Source organism: Coregonus clupeaformis, chromosome 36 (assembly GCF_020615455.1).
Source record: "Coregonus clupeaformis isolate EN_2021a chromosome 36, ASM2061545v1, whole genome shotgun sequence".
NCBI classification, from domain to species: Eukaryota; Metazoa; Chordata; class Actinopteri; order Salmoniformes; family Salmonidae; genus Coregonus; species Coregonus clupeaformis.
The window spans coordinates 34,007,950-34,033,559 of record NC_059227.1 but is presented as its reverse complement, the minus strand read 5'-3'; the positions used below and the strand labels follow the sequence as shown (position 1 = coordinate 34,033,559).

At 41.8% G+C, this 25,610-nt stretch overlaps 1 protein-coding gene across 1 annotated transcript; it reads right to left on the bottom strand.

The window, feature by feature from the left end:
- Nucleotides 1-1,053: 1,053 nt before the first annotated feature.
- opn8c (opsin 8, group member c) lies at nt 1,054-25,456 on the bottom strand. Its single transcript, XM_041865487.1, is given in 5 exon segments — nt 1,054-1,156; nt 4,426-4,742; nt 17,202-17,533; nt 21,442-21,735; nt 25,336-25,456. Coding segments are annotated over 5 exon segments (1,167 nt in total).
- Nucleotides 25,457-25,610: the final 154 nt, after the last annotated feature.

The window sequence follows — 25,610 nt, the reverse complement described above, 5'->3', positions numbered from 1 at the left end:
CAGTGACTGGGTGTATTGATACACCATCCAAAGTGTAATTAATAAGTTCAACATGCTCAAAGCGATATTCTACCAATAGGTGCCCTTCTTTGCGAGGCATTGGAAAACCTCCCTGGTCGTTGAATCTGTGCTGGAAATTCACTGCTCAACTGAGGGACCTGACAGATCATTGTATGTGTGGAGTAAAGAGATGGGGTAGTCGTTCAAAAATCATGTTAAACACCATTAGTCCATGCAACTTATTATCTGACCTGTTAAGCACATTTTTACTGCTGAAGTTATTTAGGCTTGCTGTAACAAAATATGTATTGATTCAAGACATTTCAGCTTTTAATTTTGTTTCTTTATGCGGTATTATGTGTAGATTAGTGACACAAAATCTAAATGTAATACATTTTAAATTCAGGCTGTAACAACAAAATGTGGGAAAAGTCAAGGGGTTTGAATACTTTCTGAAGGCATTGTAGATCGATGTACTTTGTGCATCCAAGCACAAGTACAACTCTTATGGAATCTTAATCAGAAGATATTAACAATTAAAATCCATGGCGTGTATGAATAATACAAAATACATAATTTTTTTATGCATAATTTAGCTAAGTCATTTAAAATCATCACCTATACCAGTGATGTAGGCTAGTGGTAAAACAAATTGGTGGGTAAGCTTTGATCACCGGTCGCAGTGAAAAAAGATTACGCTCCCTATACAGTACTTTCAATGCATTTTTCTTAAGGTGGGTAAACTGTCCACCTCCCCAAAAAAGTGTATAAACTGCATTTACTTGTGTTTACCCTACACTACACCACTGACTATACAAACAGTACATAACCTCGTACCCCAACTCAATTGCTACAGAGGAAGAGAGCCGGCTGGTGGACAAAATTAATACATAAAACATTGATTTCATGTTTTTATTACAATTTAGGTATTCTTGTAATTCCACTTAGGCCTAAAATGCTATTAAGAAAAGAAGAGAGTAAGAGTTTTTACAAGACAAAAGTGTTTTTACTCCTTGTTCTCATCTTGTACTCTAGTCCAGTGCTGTCGGTGTGTTACCATAACATTATGCTGAGCTTTTCCTATTGGCTGGTAGTCTTTGCTGGCGTCTTCCTGGTTCTGTGGCCTCAGCTCTGTCTCTCTAACTCACTGCCCCTCCTATGGTAGCACCCTGCCACTGCTTCTGCAGATGGATCAACATACTTCCTGTGTACTTCCTGTACTGCTCTCAGAAGTCTCATGGGGAATCCAAAACCAGCCCCTCGCCCCTACCAACTCGCTGGGAGGGTCCTCCAATGTCACGTGCTGCTGACCAAACTTTGAGGGTGACATTAAGAGTGGCAAAGGGATCAAATAAACCCATCAACTTCAGGACACGTGACTTGAATGATGCAATTCATGTTCCACATTTAAATAATAAAACAATCATGAAATTCAAATTAACAAATTCCCCTTGTTTTACAAGCGATAAACCGCAGTAACATTTAATTTGGGAGATATTTCATTTGCTACATGTGTCAAATCTCGAAATCGGTCACAAACAAAATGCACATGGCATATACACTGAACAAATATATAAAAGCAACAATTTCAACGATTTTACTGAGTTACAGTTCATATAACAAAATCAGTCAATTGAAAGAAATAAGTTAGGCCCAAATCTATGGATTTGACTGGGCAGGTGCGCAGCCATAGGCCCACCCACTTGGGAGCCAGGCCCACCCACTGAATTAGTTTTTGAGAGCCAGGCCAATCAGAATGAGTTTTTCCCCACAAAAGGGCTTTATTACAGACAGAAATACTCCTCAGCTTCATCAGCTGGCCGGGTGGCTGGTCTGACGATCCCTCTGGTGAAGAAGCCGGATGTGGAGGTCCTGGGTTGGCGTGGTTATACGTGGTCTGCGGTTGTGAGGCCAATTGGACCTACTGCCAAATTCTCTAAATGACGTTGGAGGTGGCTTATGGATATTCCTGCAGTCAGCATGCCAATTGCACGCTCCCTCAAACCTTGTGGTGTTGTGTGACAAAACTGCACATTTTAGAGTGGCCTTTTATTGTCCCCAGCACAAGGTGCACCTGTGTACAGTCGTGGTCAAAAGTTTTGAGAATGACACAAATATTAATTTTCACAAAGTCTGATGCCTCAGTTTTTATGATGGCAATTTGCATATACTCCAGAATGTTATGAAGAGTAATCAGATGAATTGCAATTAATTGCAAAGTCCCTCTTTGCCATGAAAATGAACTTAATCCCCAAAAAACATTTCCACTGCATTTCAGCCCTGCCACAAAAGGACCAGCTGACATCATGTCAGTGATTATCTCGTTAACACATGTGAGAGTGTTGACGAGGACAAGGCTGGAGGACAATCACTCTGTCATGCTGATTGAGTTAGAATAACAGACTGGAAGCTTTAAAAGGAGGGTGGTGCTTGAAATCATTGTTCTTCCTCTGTTAACCATGGTTACCTGCAAGGAAACACGTGCCGTCATCATTGCTTTGCACAAAAAGGGCTTCACAGGCAAGGATATTGCTGCTAGTAAGATTGCACCTAAATAAACCATTTATCGGATCATCAAGAACTTCAAGGAGAGAGGTTCAATTGTTGTGAAGAAGGCTTCAGGGCGCCCAAGAAAGTCCAGCAAGCGCCAGGACCGTCTCCTAAAGTTGATTCAGCTGCGGGATTGGGGCACCACCAGTGCAGAGCTTTCTCAGGAATGGCAGCAGGCAGGTGTGAGTGCATCTGCACGCACAGTGAGGTGAAGACTTTTGGAGGATGGTCTGGTGTCAAGAAGGGCAGCGAGGAAGCCACTTCTCTCCAGGAAAAACATCAGGGACAGACTGATATTCTGCAAAAGGTACAGGGATTGGACTGCTGAGGACTGGGGTAAAGTCATTTTCTCTGAGAAATCCCCTTTCCGATTGTTTGGGGCATCCGGAAAAAAGCTTGTCCGGAAAAGACAAGGTGAGCGCTACCATCAGTCCTGTGTCATGCCAACAGTAAAGCATCCTGGGACCATCTGCTAAATGGCATATTATATTATTATTATTATTATTCATATGTGGGGTTGCTTCTCAGCCAAGGGAGTGGGCTCAATCACAATTTTGCCTAAGAACACAGCCATGAATAAATAATGGTACCAACACATCCTCCGAGAGCAACTTCTCCCAACCATCCAAGAACAGTTTGGTGACGAACAATGCCTTTTCCAGCATGATGGAGCACCTTGCCATAAGGCAAAAGTGATAACTAAGTGGCTCGGGGAACAAAACATCGACATTTTGGGTCTATGGCCAGGAAACTCCCCAGACCTTAATCCCATTGAGAATTTGTGGTCAATCCTCAAGAGGCGGATGGACAAACAAAAACCCACAAATTCTGACAACTCCAAGCATTGATTATGCAAGAATCGGCTGCCATCAGTCAGGATATGGCCCAGAAGTTAATTGACAGCATGCCAGGGTGGATTGCAGAGGTCTTGAAAAAGAAGGGTCAACACTGCAAATATTGACTCTTTGCATTACTTAATGTAATTGTCAATAAAAGCCTTTGACACTTATGGAATGCTTGTAATTATACTTCAGTATACCATAGTAACATCTGAGAAAAATATCTAAAAACACTGAAGCAGCAAACTTTGTGAAGACCAATACTTGTGTCATTCTCAAAACTTTTGACCACGACTGTAATGATCATGCTGTTTAATCAGCTTTTAATATGCCACACCTGTCTGGTGGATGGATTATCTTGGCAAATGAGAAATGCTCACTAACAGGGATATCAAATATGAGAAATGAGCTTTTTGTGCATATGGAACATTTCTGGGATCTTTTATTTCAGCTCATGAAACACGGGACCGACACTTTAATTAGCTCCTAATTTTCACTCCCTTAGCTGTCGGACACTAATGCATATTGCGGAGGCATGCGTGAACGCGCGAATGGAGGGCCGAGGGATGAGGGTGAAGGGACTGATTTGGGATTCAGTCTAAGGAGCACCACCCCCGATTCACTTTTCAACTAATCCCAAACCTATCGCAGAGTCCACTCCCCTCTCTCAGTGTTCAGGTGGGGATGGGAAGGAACTATTAGACAGGTGCTTGACTTGGATTGAAATAGGTGCCAGTACTCATTTTGGGTGCCAATACTCTTCATATTTAGCTGCAAGAGCTCCACAATACTTTTGAGCTAATATTCTATAAGAGGAACAGGAGCTCAAGCAGTAGAACATTTGAGGTGCCGGTACTTGGCTCCAGTGAGCTCCTGCCCAAGTCAAGCACTGGACAGGTCTATGGTCCACAGCCGAGGGGGTCACTCTGATCTTGGACCCTCAGCAGGAGATCGCCCCAAATCGTGCTCCCTGTGTCCTCGCTGTTGTTGCTCCGGCTATTTCTCCCCTGGGACTCCCCCTCCAGATATCTCCAGCTCCTGGAGCTGGATCTGGATGGGATGTGGCCCCCTGGGGAGTCCCTCCAGGCCCGTGGCGGAGCGGATCCCCACACGGTTCCCGGCTAACCGGGGGTAGAAGGAGCGCAGCAGGCAGCGCAGCTCCTGACGGAAGGCCTTGTTGAAGTAGAAGTAGATGAAGGGGTTGTAGACGTGGGAGCTCTTGGCGAAAAGCGCGGGGAACACGAAGCACTCGGGCGCCATGTACCTGCTGTCCTGGTGGAAGATGAAGAGAAAGGAGACCACGGCGTAGGGAGCCCAGGCCGTCACAAAGCCAAGGCTGATGCAGAAGAACATCTGAGGGGGATGACAGAGACATTATATTGTGTCCAATATCTAGACTCAAATCCATACGGTATTCGCTAAATCCAACTCTATCGCGTAAGCGCTCATACAATAACTGGTGTCATTGGGTAGCCTCGAATAAACAGCATGTACTAAAGCCAACTCATTCAACGTTAGAGTTGGCTTCAGTATATGCAGCTGATTCGAGCCTACCTAATGACACCACTAGTAGGCACAGTGTTCCAAATTTCACCTAAGTGCATCCGCTTCCCCTTTCCCACTTCTGTACTGACTTTACTGAGCAAAATGCAGCCCATTAATTGCTTAAGTGCCACATTCTGATATATATTTGTTCAGCTCTTTTGCCAATAATTGGGCAAAAGGTAAACACAGCCTTTAAAATGACAAAGGACATCGGTAGTAGAGAAATAATCTTCAAGCCTGATAAATATTTTTTACTTCTCAAAGGACATACCTATTAATAGTTTACAACCATTAGTCAATAATGGTACTAATGCTGAACATCAAATGGTTCACAACTTCATAAACTCCCTTCAGTATAGGCCTAATGCTGTTTCTTGAAACCATGACAAATGGAGCAATATGGACAGCGTACACTACAGGCCCTTTGTAGCTCAGTTGGTAGAGCATGGCACGTGCAACGCCAGGGTAGTGTGTTCGATTCCCGGGACCACTCATATGTAAAATGGATGCACGGATGACTAAGTCACTTTGGATAAAAGTGTCTGCTAAATGACATATAATATTATATAGGTAACACTTTACTGTAGGTGTCCTTATGCATGCATTCATGAAGCCTTTATAACCTCTACTGTAGTCTGCATGACAATTTATGTAATATGTTGTTAAATGCTGCATAAGCGTCTACATACCAGATGTTATAACAGGGTGTTATGTCATTTACAAACCTCTGTGTCACATTACATTGAATGGAATGATGGGCGTCATAACCTTGTAATATGCCCTTATAGAGTGTGCACAGACACCTTAAGTAAAGTGACAATAATCTGAAGTGTTATAAAACAGTTATGAATGTGCTTATACCACAGGAGAGTATCACACAACTTTACCATTCAAAGGATCTCCAAGAAACATGGGCAAATGGGAGCACAGATAAACTTCGGATTTTATTTATTTTTAAAAACACATTCTAATACCAACAACTTTACAAGAAAACAAAGTTGCTGAGTTGCTGGATGTGCAGGCTACAGTAACAATGACAGCTGGGTCGTTCCATGAAAAGAGTGCCTTTTGCTTCCCTTTGATATTTTAAGTAGAAATTGTGCACAATATAGAATATTAAAAGCATGTTATATTAAATGAAATACATTTACATTTTAGTCATTTAGCAGACGCTCTTATCCAGAGCGACTTACAGTTAGTGAGTGCATACATTTTCATACTGGCCCCCCGTGGGAATCGAACCCACAACCCTGGCGTTGCAATATAGACCACATGGATCATTCAATCAATCTGATTTTCAATATGAATAAAGACTTCCTAAAGTGCCAAAATGTCACTTCTAGGAAGATTTTTATCCACTTAATCCAAAAATGTCTCCAAGTTTCACCATCATTGTATATCCCCGAGTTATGTTGTTACTTTGAAAAAGTAATTTCTGAAAATTATTATTTATTTAATCAAGATTACATTTTAAATGGTCTGTCCCTCATTTTAAGGTCAACCCTGTTAAGTGAATGAACTCTCGTGAAACTATTCCTTTTGAAATAAAATAAATAAAAAATAAAAAACATTGAACATCTAATAATCAAATCATCAGTGTAAAAGGAGGTGAGCTGGTTCTTTTCTGGCATTTTGTGGCATTTTGTGGTAGAAAACTGAGCGGGTTGAGCATATCACGTCAACCCATGCTATTTGGCCCTAAACAGAGAGTACACAGTGGCAGAATACCTGACCACTGTGACTGACCCAAAATTAAGGAAAGTTTTGACTATGTACAGACTCAGTGAGCATAGCCTTGCCAAATGTATGACCATATTAGAGACACATATTTCCCTCAGATTACACAGACCACAAAGAATTAGAAAACAAATCCAATTTTGATGAACTCCCATATCTATGGTGTGAAATAAGGCCATAAATCAACAGGAAAACGCTCATCCAGATGCAGCGCTCCTAGTGGCCGGGGACTTTAATGCAGGGAAACTTAAATCCGTTCTACCTAATTTCTACCAGCATGTTAAATGTGCAACCAGAGGAAAAAAAACTATAGACCACCTTTACTCCACACACAGAGACGCATACAAAGCTCTCCCTCGCCCTCCATTTGGCAAATCTGACCATAACTCTATCCTCCTGATTCCTGCTTATAAGCAAAAACTAAAGCAGGAAGCACCAGTGACTCAGTTAATAAAAAAGTGGTCAGATGACGCAGATGCTAAGCTACAGGACTGTTTTGCTAGCACAGACTGGAACATGTTCCGGGATTCTTCAGATAGCATTGAGGAGTACACCACATCAGTCACTGGCTTCATCAATAAGTGCATCAATGATGTCGTCCCCACAGTGACCGTACGTACATACCCCAACCAGAAGCCATGGATTACAGGAAACATCCGCACTGAGCTAAAGGTTAGAGCTGCCGCTTTCAAGGAGCGGGACTCTAACCCGGACGCTTATAAGAAATCCCGCTATGCCCTCCGACGAACCATCAAACAGGCAAAGAGTCAATACAGGACTAAGATTGAATCGTACTACACTGGCTCTGACGCTCGTCGGATGTGGCAGGGCTTGAAAATTATTACAGACTACAAAGGGAAGCACAGCCGCGAGCTGCCCAGTGACACAAGACTTCCAGACGAGCTAAACCACTTCTATGCTCGCTTCGAGGCAAGCAACACTGAAGCATGCATGAGAGCACCAGCTGTTCCGGATGACTATGTGATCACGCTCTCCGTAGCCGATGTGAGTAAGACTTTTAAGCAGGTCAACATTCACAAGGCCGCAGGGCCAGATGGATTACCAGGACGTGTACTCCGAGCATGTGCTGACCAACTGGCAAGTGTCTTCACTGACATTTTCAACATGTCCCTGACTGAGTCTGTAATACCAACATGTTTCAAGCAGACCACCATAGTCCCCGTGCCCAAGGACTTTAAGATAACCTGCCTAAATGACTACCGACCCGTAGCACTGACGTCTGTAGCCATGAACTGCTTTGAAAGGCTGGTCATGGCTCACATCAACAGCATTATCCCAGAAACCCTAGACCCACTCCAATTTGCATACCGCCCCAACAGATCCACAGATGATGCAATCTCTATTGCACTCCACACTGCCCTTTCCCACCTGGACAAGAGGAACACCTACGTGAGAATGCTATTCATTGACTACAGCTCAGCATTCAACACCATAGTGCCCTCAAAGCTCATCACTAAGCTAAGGATCCTGGGACTAAACACCTCCCTCTGCAACTGGATCCTGGACTTCCTGACGGGCCGCCCCCAGGTGGTAAGGGTAGGTAACAACACATCTGCCACACTGATCCTCAACACGGGGGCCCCTCAGGGGGTGCGTGCTCAGTCCCCTCCTGTACTCCCTGTTCACCCATGACTGCATGGCCAGGCACGACTCCAACACCATCATTAAGTTTGCCGATGACACAACAGTGGTAGGCCTGATCACCGACAACGATGAGACAGCCTATAGGGAGGAGGTCAGAGACCTGGCCGTGTGGTGCCAGGATAACAACCTCTCCCTCAACGTGACCAAGACAAAGGAGATGATTGTGGACTACAGGAAAAAAAAGAGGACTGAGCATGCCCCCATTCTCATCGACGGGGCTGTAGTGGAACAGGTTGAGAGCTTCAAGTTCCTTGGTGTCCACATCACCAACAAACTATCATGGTCCAAACACACCAAGACAGTCGTGAAGAGGGCACGACAAAGCCTATTCCCCTCAGGAGACTGAAAAGATTTGGCATGGGTCCTCAGATCCTCAAAAAATTCTACAGCTGCACCATCGAGAGCATCCTGACTGGTTGCATCACCGCCTGGTATGGCAACTGCTTGGCCTCCGACCGCAAGGCACTACAGAGGGTAGTGCGTACGGCCCAGTACATCACTGGTGCCAAGCTTCCTGCCATCCAGGACCTCTATACCAGGCGGTGTCAGAGGAAGGCCCTCAAAATTGTCAAAGATTCCAGCCACCCTAGTCATAGACTGTTCTCTCTGCTACCGCACGGCAAGCGGTACCGGAGTGCCAAGTCTAGGTCCAAAAGACTTCTCAACAGCTTCTACCCCCAAGCCATAAGACTCCTGAACAGCTAATCATGGCTACCCAGACTATTTGCACTGCCCCCCCCACCCCATGCTTTTACGCTGCTGCTACTCTGTTAATTATTTATGCATAGTCACTTTAACTCTACCCACATGTACATATTACTTCAACTACCTCAACTAGCCGGTGCCCCCGCACATTGACTCTGCACCGGTACCCCCCTGTATATATACAGTGGGGGGAAAAAGTATTTAGTCAGCCACCAATTGTGCAAGTTCTCCCACTTAAAAAGATGAGAGAGGCCTGTAATTTTCATCATAGGTACACGTCAACTATGACAGACAAATTGAGAGAAAAAAAATCCAGAAAATCACATTGTAGGATTTTTAATGAATTTATTTGCAAATTATGGTGGAAAATAAGTATTTGGTCACCTACAAACAAGCACGATTTCTGGCTCTCACAGACCTGTAACTTCTTCTTTAAGAGGCTCCTCTGTCCTCCACTCGTTACCTGTATTAATGGCACCTGTTTGAACTTATCAGTATAAAAGACACCTGTCCACAACCTCAAACAGTCACACTCCAAACTCCACTATGGCCAAGACCAAAGAGCTATCAAAGGACACCAGAAACAAAATTGTAGACCTGCACCAGACTGGGAAGACTGAATCTGCAATAGGTAAGCAGCTTGGTTTGAAGAAATCAACTGTGGGAGCAATTATTAGGAAATGGAAGACATACAAGACCACTGATAATCTCCCTCGATCTGGGGCTCCACGCAAGATCTCACCCCGTGGGGTCAAAATGATCACAAGAACGGTGAGCAAAAATCCCAGAACCACACGGGGGGACCTAGTGAATGACCTGCAGAGAGCTGGGACCAAAGTTACAAAGCCTACCATCAGTAACACACTACGCCGCCAGGGACTCAAATCCTGCAGTGCCAGACGTGTCCCCCTGCTTAAGCCAGTACATGTCCAGGCCCGTCTGAAGTTTGCTAGAGTGCATTTGGATGATCCAGAAGAGGTTTGGGAGAATGTCATATGGTCAGATGAAGCCAAAATTGAACTTTTTGGTAAAAACTCAACTCGTCGTGTTTGGAGGACAAAGAATGCTGAGTTGCATCCAAAGAACACCATACCTACTGTGAAGCATGGGGGTGGAAACATCATGCTTTGGGGCTGTTTTTCTGCAAAGGGACCAGGACGACTGATCCGTGTAAAGGAAAGAATGAATGGGGCCATGTATCGTGAGATTTTGAGTGAAAACCTCCTTCCATCAGCAAGGGCATTGAAGATGAAACGTGGCTGGGTCTTTCAGCATGACAATGATCCCAAACACACCGCCCGGGCAACGAAGGAGTGGCTTCGTAAGAAGCATTTCAAGGTCCTGGAGTGGCCTAGCCAGTCTCCAGATCTCAACCCCATAGAAAATCTTTGGAGGGAGTTGAAAGTCCATGTTGCCCAGCGACAGCCCCAAAACATCACTGCTCTAGAGGAGATCTGCATGGAGGAATGGGCCAAAATACCAGCAACAGTGTGTGAAAACCTTGTGAAGACTTACAGAAAACGTTTGACCTGTGTCATTGCCAACAAAGCGTATATAACAAAGTATTAAGAAACTTCTGTTATTGACCAAATACTTATTTTCCACCATAATTTGCAAATACATTCATTAAAAATCCTACAATGTGATTTTCTGGAATTTTTTTTCTCGTTTTGTCTGTCATAGTTGACGTGTACCTATGATGAAAATTACAGGCCTCTCTCATCTTTTTAAGTGGGAGAACTTGCACAATTGGTGGCTGACTAAATACTTTTTTTCCCCACTGTAGCCTCTCTACTGTTATTTTATTTGACCTCTGCTCTTTTTTTTTCTCAACACTTTTTTTGTTGTTGTTTTATAAATAAATAAATGCACTGTTGGTTAAGGGCTGTAAGTAAGCATTTCACTGTAATGTCTGCGCCTGTTGTATTCGGTGCATGTGGCCAATAAAATTTGATTTGATTTGATTTGAAATGCCACAGTGTGCCATCACAGCAGCAAGATTTGTGACCTGTTGCCACAAGAAAAGGGCAACCAGTGAAGAACAAACACCATTGTAACTAACCCATACTTATGTTTTTATTTATTTTCCCTTTTGTACTTTAACTATTTGCACATCGTTCTAATACTGTACCTAGCCATAATATGACATTTGAAATGTCTCTATTCCTTTGAAACTTTTGGGAGTGTAATGTTTACTGTTCATTTTTTATTGTTTATTTCACTTTTGTTTATCTATTTACACTATAATTTTGATATCATGGATGGTCAAGCCTTGCATCCATAGTTCTGTCTATAAATTAGAGAGTGGTTACATTTCTCCAGCTCCATCCCTCAGCTATTTACAGAAACAGGGGTGGGGACTGGGCTTTGATATTGTTTCAACTGCTGGTTGCCGCTTAAAAAAAAAAAGTGTATTAAGATTTTTAAAAGTAATTGAGTTTAAAGTATTTGTGAAAGAAAATGTATTGTGTGATATACTGCAAAGTACGCTTTATAATTTGGAATTCCTCCCGTAGCTAGCAAACTAGCCTCTTAAGATGACAGTCCCTGAAATTGGGCACTAGAATTACTAAATTTTTTTTTGCATATATTTACATGACATTTTATTGATTTCCCACCATTTTATAAGTCAGAAGACAGCCATCCAGACCTTACTAGGACAATGTCAACATCCTCTGTCGAATAAACGTGTATTTGGCATAGCAATCGCTGAATTTGTCTTGAGCAGGTGGATCTAAATACATAACTTTTATAGCTCTATAATAAAGAATGCGACCTACACACTTCCTTAAACCTAAAATAAGTAAAGAAGTAATTTTGTGTGGAAATCAAACATTTGTTTTATGTCAGAAGCAGACACATTGCATATGCTCAGAATGACAAAATGGAGCCCTTTACATAGCCCTTCTCCCCTTATCTATAGCAGGGACGCACGCTGTTTCAATCACCCAAATGTTGATTTAGACGTTCACAAATGTAAAAGATTTGGACTATCACTATGTCATGATATGTTTGGTAAAGTATTAAAGAAGGTGAAATATTTTGGGTAGATGTTCCTAAAACAGATTATAACTATATATGGACATATTATAAAGTATGAAAAGGCTTATTCACATACCATCATATTTGTATATGTTTTATTTTACTTTTGTTGTGTACTAGATCATATGGGTTGAAAAGGTTTTTTCCCTCAGACATAAATAAACAATTCCAGGTGAAAGCCTGCAGGGGGACACACACACACCCCTATCTTAATAAAATATTGCCCTCTTGCTAGATTGATGACTAAAATCATAGCGAAACAGTGCAAAATGGCTGGCTAGCAACTAGCTAAGTTAGCTAGCACCACTCTCTAGCTAGCTATGCATCGATTGGGGAACAGTGAGGCTGCTCGTGCTCATGTTGTGCCACTACAGTGTGAATGGCTAGCTAGCTACTGTTAAGTATACTGTCAAACAAAACACATTGTTTGTACTGTGTAGAGTAGGGCTCTCACCCTGTTCCTAGTTACCTGACTGACTAGCTATCTAGCTAGCTAACCATTGAAAAAAATTGCTAGCTGCTGTCTTTATTACTGTAGCCTGAACATTTTCCTTTTTTCATAGTGGTCACGAATCCTGTTGTGCCCCAGCAACGTGGATTTTGTTGTAACATTCGATTTCCATTCCGTTTTGTGTTTTCTTGGCAAGTTATTGGTATTATAATGTGTCCTTTTTTTGTGATCCTCTCAACTCATCCCGTAGTATAAGCACATTCATAACTGTTTTGTAACACCTCAAATTAATGTCACTTTACTTAAGGTGTCTGTGCACACTCTATAAGGGCATATTACATGGTTATGACACCCATCATTCCATTCAATGTAATGTGACACAGAGGTTAATAAATGACATAACACCCTGTTATAACATCTGGTATGTAGATTCTTATGTAGCATGTAATGACATATGACATAAGTTGTCATGCAGACTGTATAATGGCAGTTGTTATAAATAGTTGACATTAGAGCATACGACAACAGGATGAACAGTCATTTTTAACACCCATTATAACTGGTTTTATAACATCTCATGCCATGACTCATTACTATTTAAAACTACTTATGACAGCTTATGACAAATGTTATAAAGTGTTATATAGCTGTTATAAAGGCTTTATGAATGCATGCATAAGGACACCTACAGTAAAGTGTTAGCATTATTAATAAAAACTCATACTTCACCACAGAAAAACATTAAAACTGGGTCCTTTGACCTCAGAGCTTTAAAGGTAAAGCAATATGACATCACATACACAATGGGGATACTTCCTGCTTTAATATAGCAACAACAACAAAAGAAGAGCCAATAGTGGCAGTCATGGCAGGTTGACATTTTCCTATTGTTGACATTTGTAAGCAGAAAGTTGCTCCATTGTATATTTACATTTACATTTACATTTACGTCATTTAGCAGACGCTCTTATCCAGAGCGACTTACAGATTGGTGCATTCACCTTATAGCCAGTGGGATAACCACTTTACAATTTGTTTTATTTTATTTATTTATTTATTTGGGGTGGGGTAAGGGGGGTAGAAGGATTACTTTATCCTATCCCAGGTATTCCTTAAAGAGGTGGGGTTTCAAGTGACTCCGCTGTCCTGGCGTCGTGAGGGAGCTTGTTCCACCATTGGGGAGCCAGAGCAGCGAACAGTTTTGACTGGGCTGAGCGGGAACTGTGCTTCCGCAGAGGTAGGGGGGCCAGCAGGCCAGAGGTGGATGAACGCAATGCCCTCGTTTTGGGTGTAGGGACTGATCAGAGCCTGAAGGTATATGATGATGTCTCCTTGCTGAGTCTACATTTAAAGTCCCAATCCTTAATCCTAAAGCTCATTAGGCATTTATAACTTAAATTATTCAAGAATTAATGGGTATACACCATTCATTTAAAAGTCCCAAAATGGATGCACCAATCGCAAATTGCCCCACAAAACGGTCCCCTGTAGCTCAGGTGGTAGAGCATGGCGCTTGCAACGCCAGGGTTGTGGGTTCGTTTCCCACAGGGGACCAGTATGAAAAATGTATGCACTCACTAACTGTAAGTCGCTCTGGATAAGAGCATCTGCTAAATGACTAAAATGTCAATGTAAATGGCAAATTTGTGAAATTTGTCAAAGTGCCTAAACCTCTCTGACTCAGTGGAGGACTGTCTCTCACAGTGGTCACATCTCTCACTCAGGGAGAGTGGAGGTAGAGCTAGAGCAACAACACAAGATTACACCACCCCCCATCACTGCAGCGCTAGATAGAACGTTGTATAATAACGCAAATCTACAAAACATATGTACAGTTGAAGTCTGAAGTTTACATACACTTATGTTTCAACCACTCCACAAATGTCTTGTTAACAAACTATAGTTTTGGCAAGTCGGTTAGGACCTCTACTTTGTGCATGACACAAGTAATTTTTCCAACAATTGTTTACAGACAGATTATTTCACTTATAATTCACTGTATCACAATTCCAGTGGGTCAGAAGATAACATACACTAAGTTGGCTGTGCCTTTAAACAGCTTGGAAAATTCCATAAAATGATGTCATGGCTTTAGAAGCTTCTGATAGGCTAATTTACATCATTTGAGTCAATTGGAGTTGTACCTGTGGATGTATTTCAAGGCCTACCTTCAAACTCAGTGCCTCTTTGCTTGACATCATGGGAAAATCAAAAGAAATCAGCCAAGACCTCAGAAAAAAAAATGGTAGACCTCCACAAGTCTGGTTCATCCTTGGGAGCAATTTGGAAATGCCAGAAGGTACCATGTTCATCTGTACAAACTATAGTACGCAAGTATAAACACCATGGGACCACGCAGCCGTCATACCGCTCAGGAAGGAGACGCGTTCTATCTCCTAGAGATGAATGTACTTTGGTGCGAAAAGTGCAAATCAATCCCAAAACAACAGCAAAGGACCTTGTGAAGATGCTGGAGGAAACGGCTACAAAAGTATCTATCCACAGTAAAATGAGTCCTATATCGACAAAACCTGAAAGGCTGCTCAGCAAGGAAGAAGCCACTGCTCCAAAACCGCCATAAAAAAGCCAGACTATGGTTTGCAACTGCACATGGGGACAAAGATCTTACCTTTTGGAGAAATGTCCTCTGGTCTGATGAAACAAAAATAGAACTGTTTGGCCATAATGACCATCGTTACAGTATGTTTGGAGGAAAAAGGGGGATGCTGTCAAGCCGAAGAACACCATCCCAACCGTGAAGCACAGTGGTGGCAGCATTATGCTGTGTGGGTGCTTTGCTGCAGGAGGGACTGGTGCACTTCACAAAATACATGGCATCATGAGGAAGGAAAATTATGTGTATATTTTGAAGCAACAGCTCAAGACATCAGTCAGGAAGTTAAAGCTTGGTCGCAAATGGGTCTTCCAAATGGACAATGACCCCAAGCATACTTCCAAAGTTGTGTCAAAATGGCTTAAGGACAACAAAGTCAAGGTATTGGAGTGGCCATCACAAAGCCCTGACCTCAATCCTGTTGAACATTTGTGGGCAGAACTGAAAAAGCGTGTGCGAGCAAGGAGGCCTACAAACCTCACTCAGTTACACCAGCTCTGTCAGGAGGAATGGGCCAAAATTCACCCAACTTATTGTGGGAAGCTTGTGGAAGGCTACCCGAAACGTTTGACCCAAGTTAAACAATTTTAAAGGTAATGCTAGCAACTACTAATTGAGTGTATGTAAACTTCTGACCCACTGGGAATGTGATAAAAGAAATAAAATGCTGAAATAAATCATTCTCTCTACTATTATTCTGACATTTCACATTCTTAAAATAAAGTGGTGATCCTAACTGACCTAAGTCAGGGAATTTATACTAAGATTAAATGTCAGGAATTGTGAAAAACTGAGTTTAAATGTATTTGGCTAAGGTGTATGTAAACTTCCGACTTCAACTGTACGTTCTGTCACACGAACAGACTATATTCAGGAAGGCCAATCAACTGTGCGATACAGTTTATGTGCAGAATTTGGGTCAAGGTTTCACAATTTTACCTTTTCTGAGATCTCTGCTAACCAAGGAGAGAAAAAGCAGCCCATGGGCTTTATTGTGTATGTGTGCATTACTGCGTGTGATTTATGCTCGCTGTCCAATTTTTTATTGGGGTAAATCAAATATGCTATAATTACATTTATTATTACAATTACATTTTCAAATGGGTAGACTAAATTACAATATTTAACAAATTGCAAGGGATTTGGGCTCCCGATCTCTGTGCCACTAGAGATCCTGGTTCGAATCCAGGCTCGTAGCCGGCCGCGACCGGGAGACCCATGGGGCGGTGCACAATTGGCCCAGCGTCGTTCAGGGTAGGGGAGGGAATGGCTGGCAGGGATGTAGCTCAGTTGGTAGAGCATGGTGTTTGCAACGCCAGGGTTGTGGGTTCGATTCCCACGGGGGGTATGAATTTTTTTTTTTTATGATGTATGCGCTCACTAACTGGAAGTCGCTCTGGATAAGAGCGTCTGCTAAATGACATAAAATGTACATTTTGTTTCCAAGCCAGGGCCAAATCCTCGAGCAAGTGAATGTAATAATGTAATGTTATAAAATTGAAAAGTTATACTTATGTGTTTGCATCAAATACCCTACTCCTTGAAAGTTGTGTACTGATAAATGATGATCACTGGCAATCAACAGCTGCAGTGTTTGCTCATTGGATTACCCAATATCACGGAATACGTGTGGAAAAGTTTATAAAGACAAAAGGCGGACACATGGAATTATTTGATTTGGATGGATGGTTACAATGACAGAAAGATAGGCAGATATTTTCTTATCTAAAAACTGGGTGAAAGTTTGCTTCAGTATACATTTCCCAAGTGCATTAAAGCTGTATGTATGTGAAAACCTTGTATGGAATATCTGACAATCGATTGGGCTTGCATCAAATACAAATATAGTCTGTTCACTGTGACAGAACGTTTATTTCTTTTTTAGATTTGTGTAATTCAACAAAGTTCTATCTAGCGCTGCAGTAAGCTCAACATCCGCTCTCCCTGAGTGAAAGACGTACGCACTGTAACACAGTCCTCCACTGAGTCCGAGGTTTAGGCACATTGTCATTGTTCCTCTTTAAGCAAAACATAAAACCCTAACCCTTCTCACCATGGAGAGACGTTTTTCGGCCTGGCACAGGTTGAGCTGGATCCCCCGGGCTGACAAGGCGTAGGTGAAATTATACACTTTATAGAGGATCTGGACCTGGGACACCACGATGAGCAGGACGGGCACCAGCGTAAAACAAGAGAAGGAGCAGATGACGTAGAAGGCGTCTTTAAAGGAGGTGTGGTAGCTGTGCCAGGCGATGGTACAGGACAGGCCGTAGGGCTCGGGGACATACTCACCCCAGCCGAACAACGGGAAGGAGGACCAGACGGCGGCGACTAGCCATGAGGCACAGCACACCAGCCGGATGTTGGTGCCATCCAGCCAGACTGCTGCAAGGAAAGAGACATCATCGCCTGGTTATATTCTTAAAGGGAGGGTGACATTTGGGATTGTCATTGTGTTTGGATGATTAATTGATTAATCAGTGCATGGTTTGGGCCAGAACACACCAGTACTGAGTACCACACCTCAAATTCTCTACTGCTTGAATACCTGTAAATATTGCAGAGTTAATGCACACAAATGTAAAGTCCATGGGCAAATAAGGCTATTTCACCAAAAGAAAATGCTATGTGGTCTCCATTGATCTGACAGATAGATTGGTGCTCCCTGATTACCATCTATCTCACAGGTCCCCGACTGAGATGAGAAGACTGACTGATGACTAACCTGCCCGTGGCATTATTCCCCTCACCACCTGTCCTAATACACACCTGATCCCAGTACTCAGGGCTGAACACTACTCTTCTCTCACACTTAGAGAGGGAGAGAGAGAGAGAGAGAGGCTCAAATCCAAATCGATCCTTAGCCCCCTCTCATAGGCACTTCATTTAGTTTTCCAAGGTATTGTAGTACTACAGTACCTCCCCCTTACCCTGTGATAGGCTAGATGGAATTGTGCCCATGTTGTCTTTCAGATCAGGGCAACAAGAGTGTGTGCCAAGGATGGGAAAGCAAGCATTATGTTCTAGCCACCCTAGGGATGGTGAGTTGTTGCTGCTACAACAAGAGATAGATCAAGCCTGTTTAACTACCTATAAATATGTATGCAATACATTATAAATACAGCCTATAAATAGACCACAGAGAAAAACTGGGCCCTTTTACCGCAGAGCTTTGAAGGCAGGACATCATCATACAGAGAGGTGATTTCCTGTTTACTGATATCATCAACAGCAACAACAACAACAACAACAACAACAACAACAACAGAGCCAATAGTGGTAGTCTTCGCAGATTTGAATTTTGTCATTGTTGATGTCTGTAAGCAGGACGTTGCCCACTTTGTGTGATGATGTCATATTGTCATATATTATAATATGGCAACACTTTACTTGACATACAGCATCATAACACGTTATGACACAGTCATAACCATGTCATAATATTACATTTACATTTTAGTCATTTAGCAGATGCTCTTATCCAGAGCGACTTACAGTTAGAATATAATATAATATAATATGTCATAACAGCTGACATAACTTGTAATTACCTGTTATAATATGGTCAGAACACTGTCATGACACATATTTAGACCTGTTGTGACATATATATATATATATATAGCGTTATTTTATGGCTGGTTAGGACACCTACATAAGAGTGTCAAAACCCACAAAACCTACCACACAAGGCAAAACATTCCATCACACCATGGCCTAGGTGTCAACAGTATGTTTATGATATATAACAGTTTTTGAAATTGACCATGTTCAATTATCATTGTAATTGCGCACTCATTGATGTCAGACATGCACCTAACCCACAGCTCTGTTGCTGATGACTGGGATGAATGCAGGAGCAGATTTCAGGAGCAGGACAAGACACCCTCTTTTTGACTGATGACTGACATAAGGGCATGTACGTGATAGACCTATCTGGCTTATATGATTATGATGGTCATAATGCTTCATGACCTTGTCATAATGTGTATTTTCTTAGTCTAAGTAAAGTGACACAGGATGATCATGTGGTCCTCTGTAGCTCAGCTGGTAGAGCACGGCGCTTGTAACGCCAAGGTAGTGGGTTCGATCCCCGGGACCACCCATACACAAAAAAAATGTATGCACGCATGACTGTAAGTCGCTTTGGATAAAAGCGTCTGCTAAATGGCATATTATTATTATCATAATGCTTCTTGACAGTATCATAAAGTGTATTTGCGACAAGTTCTTTAAAATATGATGAAGAAAACATGACTATAAAGAATTCATTACAACAACAAGAAAGGATTTAAGAAACAAACTTTCAAACGAAAGGAAACTTCTTGGCAGGGAAAAAACGAATTTGAATAAGTGTGGGTCATAACCAGCCATAAAATAATGCAATATATATGTCACAACAGGTGTAAATATATGGGTCATGACAATGTTATGGCCATATTATGACAGGTTATGACAAGTTATGTAAGCTGTTATGACATGGTTATGACAGTCTAATAATAATAAATGATCACATTTTTCTTTAGATTATTTAATTAACCTACATCATGCTATTTCAAGTTATCCCCTTTGGAGCGCAATAAAACATTGTTAAAAAATATGGCTAAATTGGGCATGCCTATAAATTCGGCAATTAAAGGCATCTAGGGCCTATGTTAACTTTGATTTTGTTCGATGAAAATTATAGATCTTTCAAATGTTTTATGCAACATTACCGGCAAGTGATTTGATGCCAACTGCGATTTAGAGTTATTAAACGGGAGTGACGAGTGTTTTGATATAACGGTAATATTATAAAAATTCAGCATATCACAAACACCTGAATTGGTTAAAAAAAATTATGCACTCCAACACATTAGCAAAGAATTAAGAGTAGGCAAAGTGATCGTGTTAGGCGAAATTTATATCAAACGTTTTACCATTGCAACATTTGACAGTCACATTCACCGTGGTCGTCTGAAGCGTGACGATGCTTCATCGCGATTGGTTATTCCTCATCATTTGCAACAATGTCAATGAGCATCAAAACGATTTTTCCTTTGCGGTACCTCAAACTGTCGTGATTACTAGCCGAGAAACTTTTATGAGTTGATTTTACTCCTGGCTCAGAGTTTGTCTGAACAGTGTCTTAACATCATCCTATAACCTACTATTAGCTGGGAGTTCTTTTTTTGTCTTAACATAGGCTTTAACAGGATTCCTAGGACCTTTTCTGAGATGCTTTGTGGATACGGGCCCAGTAATTGCTGTGAAAAATCTCCTAACGGTCATCCTTCAAAAAGCCTCTCGCCTTCAGACAAAGTGACAAATTGCGCGACTAATAGTGTGAAAATCACATATATTGGAGCAATTGGAGCATATGTGATAATGGATGACGATGAAAAGTAGAGACACTTACGGTGAAGGCCCGTATTCACAAAGCGTCTCAGAGTAGAAAATTGGTCGTAAATGCTGAGAATATACATTTTACTCTTACTCTTATGGGTAACAATAAACTCTATGCATAAAGCCTCTTTAGTCATGAGTCCCACCTTGTCGACAGATGGGGCCTATTTAGGAGACCTCATGAGCTGTCCTAACCAGTTAAGAGTTATCAAGTGTCTTGATAATAGAAAAATGCAGCGAGTAAGTGGTTTATGCGCCAGCTCTTTCTTGAGCTGATGGTCGTGGGGCCGGAACATAATTACAAATAATTTGTAGACTGCAAATTGATCTCAAAAAGCCCAAAAATATATAATATCTGACTAAAACATAATAATTTCAAACCTTGCTTACATTTGTATACGATCACGTCTCTCCATTATGCGTGGGAATACTTGAGAACCGATTTCCAAAATTAAAATCACTTGGAGCTGATTTCCTGGTGTTTTTACAGTCTTTCATGTTCAACAATGAAAATGATAAATAATACAAAATATTTGTAATGACATTTTTTTGCTCAAAAAACTTGGGGGGCCAAATAAAACCACCCGCGGGCCGCCAGTTGGGGAACCCTGATATAAGGGATTCTGATATTGTCTGGTACTGTACCTGGTACCCTAGAGGACCTTGTTTATGTGACACACTCCTTATGGATGGATCTCCAAACATCCCCACCATGTCTACATCTCCACTATGCTGCACCCGCATCCCACTCATATACCCTCCTAACCCGAACCCCAATAACCTAGCTCAACCTCAAGCCTTACCATCACCCCTGCTGACACAAGACCTGAGTTCAAATCATATTCTTTCAAATACCTGATCTGCGTTTCATCCCCCCCACCCCCCCAAATAGACTAGGCTGTACTCACCATAGACCAGGTTATAGAATGTCTTCAGATAGCGGATCATGCTGATGGCGGCGATGGTGAACATGCCGCACAGGCCGAAAATGTAGCAGCCAAGACCGTAGTAGACGCACGTGATGTGGTGCCCCAGCCAGGCATGGTTAAATGATGACAGAATGGACAGCGGGTAGAAACAGATGCAACATAGGAAATCTACCACGGCCAGGTTGACGCAGAGGAGCTCTGAGCCCACCATCTTCTTCCTCCGCCGGTAGGAGATGACCAGCACCAGGCCGTTGCCAAGGACGGACAGGAGCACTGGTAGGAAGAAAGACAAGAAAGGGGAAACAAAGAATCTCTAGAGCGATAGGAGAAGAGATTGATAATTGTTTTTCATGAATGATTTTTGTATTTTCTTGTGTATTTCCTGTTGTGTAATTTGTTGTGTAATTGTGTGATGCAGGGCTCCCTTGAACAAGATACCTTAATCTCAATGAGACCTGCAAAAATAAATGTAAAATAAAATAAATATAAATAAATATTTTCTCTGAATTAGGGACAAGAGTGTATGGGATGTTGGAAATGTTATATTGATATGGTTTGATCATGTCAAAACAGAGAGCACCGTGCATTCTGATCATGTAATCTCTCATGGTAGTCTGAATATATACAGTAAGATCTGGTGCAATAACCACAGGTATCTTTGGAAAGAAAGTTCTGCTGATCGGAATGGATCCTGAATATAACCTGTCGGAAATATTAAACCAACACTTCCATGCATTACACCTGACATTATATAAGACCTACAGTATCATGTTCCTGTAAGACAAACACCATTCACCGGATGACCTTTCTACTGTTAAGGTGTTTGGCTGGCAATCACAGCTAACCCCTGTAGTGTGTTCACTCAATAGGTAAACATCACAGAGGAGGTGTGAGAAACAACTCTGCCGGACACAGAGGAAATACACCACTAAGGAACTACTGAGCCACCAGTCAATGCTAATAGAGAGAGATGGATTTCCTAAAATAGAAGCTGTTCCAGGCAAGAAGGCATTCAGGTGAAATTAAATCTGTATGGACTCAAAGTCATAACCCGTGTCTGCAATAACATGTGTCCGCAATACTGAAATGAAGTAGGCCTGTACAAACACATGAACTACTGAACCCTAATAGAGGAAGACTTTGATTATAGTGTGTTTTCTGTTTCTACAATAAGACTGTTGGAGATTCCAATAGAGGTAAAACTAACACCCCTGACACCAGTAGAGGCTGCTGAGGGGAGGACGGCTCATAATAATGTCTGGAACAGAGCAAATGGAATGACATCAAACACATGGAAAACATGTGTTTGATGTATTTAATACCATTCCACTGATTCCGCTCCAGCCATTACCACGAGCCCGTACTCCCCAATTAAGGTGCCACCAACCTGACATAGAGACAAATGAAAGGATGATGGAAAAATGTAAATCAGCCTGGTCCCAGATCAGTTTGTGCTATCATGTTAACTCCATTTCTCATTGTCAAGACAAACATGGTTGGCACGACAATGAGTGACAAGGAGTTTGCATGATAGCACAAACTGACTTGGAGGAAAAAGAAAGACTGGCCCCACTTAGATCAAAAATCTAATTTGGATGAAAAAAAAATGCTATGTGACAAACTAAATAAAAATGTGGTTAAAAAAAATAAATGCTATGTCCATTCCTGAGTGTATTTACAAATCAAATATCATAAGTCTGTTTAATTTAACAGGTGGACACAGAACCTCAGGTGAAAGGAAGTTCAGTACACTTAGTGAACTGTATTATCGTTGAGACCACATTTTATTAGGTATAGCCACCTATAACACTAAAGTTGACACGTTATAAAAATACCATGAAATACTGATATTTCTATAAAGTGTAAATCGTAGTGATATACAGTGCATTTGGAAAGTATTCAGACCCCTTGACTTTTTCCACATTTTGTTACGTTACAGCCTTATTCTAAAATAGATTAAACGTTTTTTTTCCCTCATCAATCTACACAAAATACATTATAATGACAAAGCGAAAACAGGTTTTTAGAAATGTTTGCAAATGTATTCAAAGTAAAAAACAGAAATAGCTTATTAACATAAGTATTCAGACCATTTGCTATGAGACTCAAAATTGAGCTCAGGTGCATCCTGTTTCCACTGATCATCCTTGAGATGTTTCTACAACTTGATTGGAGTCCACCTGTGGTAAATTCAATTGATTGGACATGATTTGGAAAGGCATACACCTCTCCATATAAGGTCCCACAGTTGACAGTGCATGTCAGAGCAAAAATCAAGCCATGAGGTGGAAGGAATTGTCCGTTGAGCTCCGAGACAGGATTGTGTCAAGGTACAGATCTAGGAAAGGGTACAAAAAAAAATCTGTAGCATTGTAGGTCCCCAAGAACACAGCCCAGCCAAACTGAGCAATCGGGGGAGAAGGGCCTTGGTCAGGGAGGTGACCAAGAACCCGGTGGTTACTCTGAAAGAGGTCCAGAGTTCTTCTGTGGAGATGGGAGAACCTTCCAGAAGGAAAACCATCTCTGCAGCACTCCACCAAGCAGGCCTTTATGGTAGAGTGGCCAGACGGAAGCCACTCCTCAGTAAAAGGCACATGACAGTCCGCTTGGAGTTTGCCAAAAGGCACCTAAAGACTCTCAGACCATGAGAAACAAGATTCTCTGGTCTGATGAAACCAAGATTGAACTCTTTGGCCTGAATGCCAAGAGTCACGTCTGGAGGAAACCTTGCACCATCCCTACTGTGAAGCATGGTGGTGGCAGCATCATGCTGTGGGACTGGGAGACTAGTCGAAATCAAATCAAATCAAATGTTATTGGTCACATACAAATATTTAGCAGATGTTATTGCGGGTGTAGCGAAATGCTTGTGTTCCTAGCTCCAACAGTGCAGTAGTATCTAACAATTCACAACAATACACACAAATCTAAAAGTAAAAGAATGGAATTAAGAAATATGTAAATATTAGGATCGAGGGAAAGATGAACGGAGCAAAGTACAGAGAGATCTTTGATGAAAACTTGCTCTAGAGCGCTCAGGACCTCAGACTGGGGCGAAGGTTCACCTTCTAACAGGACAACGACCCTAAGCACACAGCCAAGACAACGCAGGAGTGGCTTCGGGACAAGTCTCTGAATGTCCTTGAGTGGCCCAGCCAGAGCCCGGACTTGAACCCGATCGAACATCTCTGGAGAGACCTGAAAATAGCTGTGCAGCGACGCTCCCCATCCAACCTGACAGAGCTTGAGAGGATCTACAGAGAAGAATGGGAGAAACTCCCCAAATACAGGTGTGCCAAGCTTGTAGCTGTCATACCCAAGAAGACTCTAGGCTGTAATCGCTGCCAAAGGTGCTTCAACAAAGTACTGAGTAAAGAGTCTGAATAAATGTAATATTTCAGTTTGTTATTTTTTATATATTTGCACACACACAAAAAAACTGTTTTTGTTTTGTCATTATGGGGTATTGTGTGTAGATTGATCAGGGAAAAAAACAATTTAATCAATTTTAGAGTAAGGCTGTAACGCAACAAAATGCTGAAAAAGTCAAGGGGTCTGAATACTTTCCGAATGCACTGTAGGTGGCTATACATAGTACTTACATACCACAAATAAGCTAAATGAAATACTTTAAAATATTTTACACATAAGCCTGTATGATTTACTATTGTCCACAAAGTCGTTAATATAATGTGCAGCACACGGTTCCTTCTAAAATGTAACGTGTAGGAAGAACCTGACCACTAAAATAATAAGAATAACAACATGTGCTATAAATCTCAACCAAATAGGCACCAACATCAGCGTGTCTATTATTCTAGGATACATTTTCTAGATCAGAGATGAAAGTGATGATAACGGAGTCCAACTCACCGACAGACAGGATTGTAAACCCCACACCTATATCAGCACCAGGCGCGAGTTTGGAGGAGAAAATGGAGACAGTCCGGTTCCCGCACACATCTGTGCGTCCTGACGAGTTCAGGAATATCATTTTGGATACAAATTCAGGAAAAGGTAGATCACCTCACTTCTGAATCCGTCTCAACATTTAAAAGCCAGCAAAAGCAAATAAGCGTGGCATTGGATCACATGTTCGTGTCAGTCTCCTCATGCTTAGCATTAAGTGAAATGTCCTACGCTCGCGC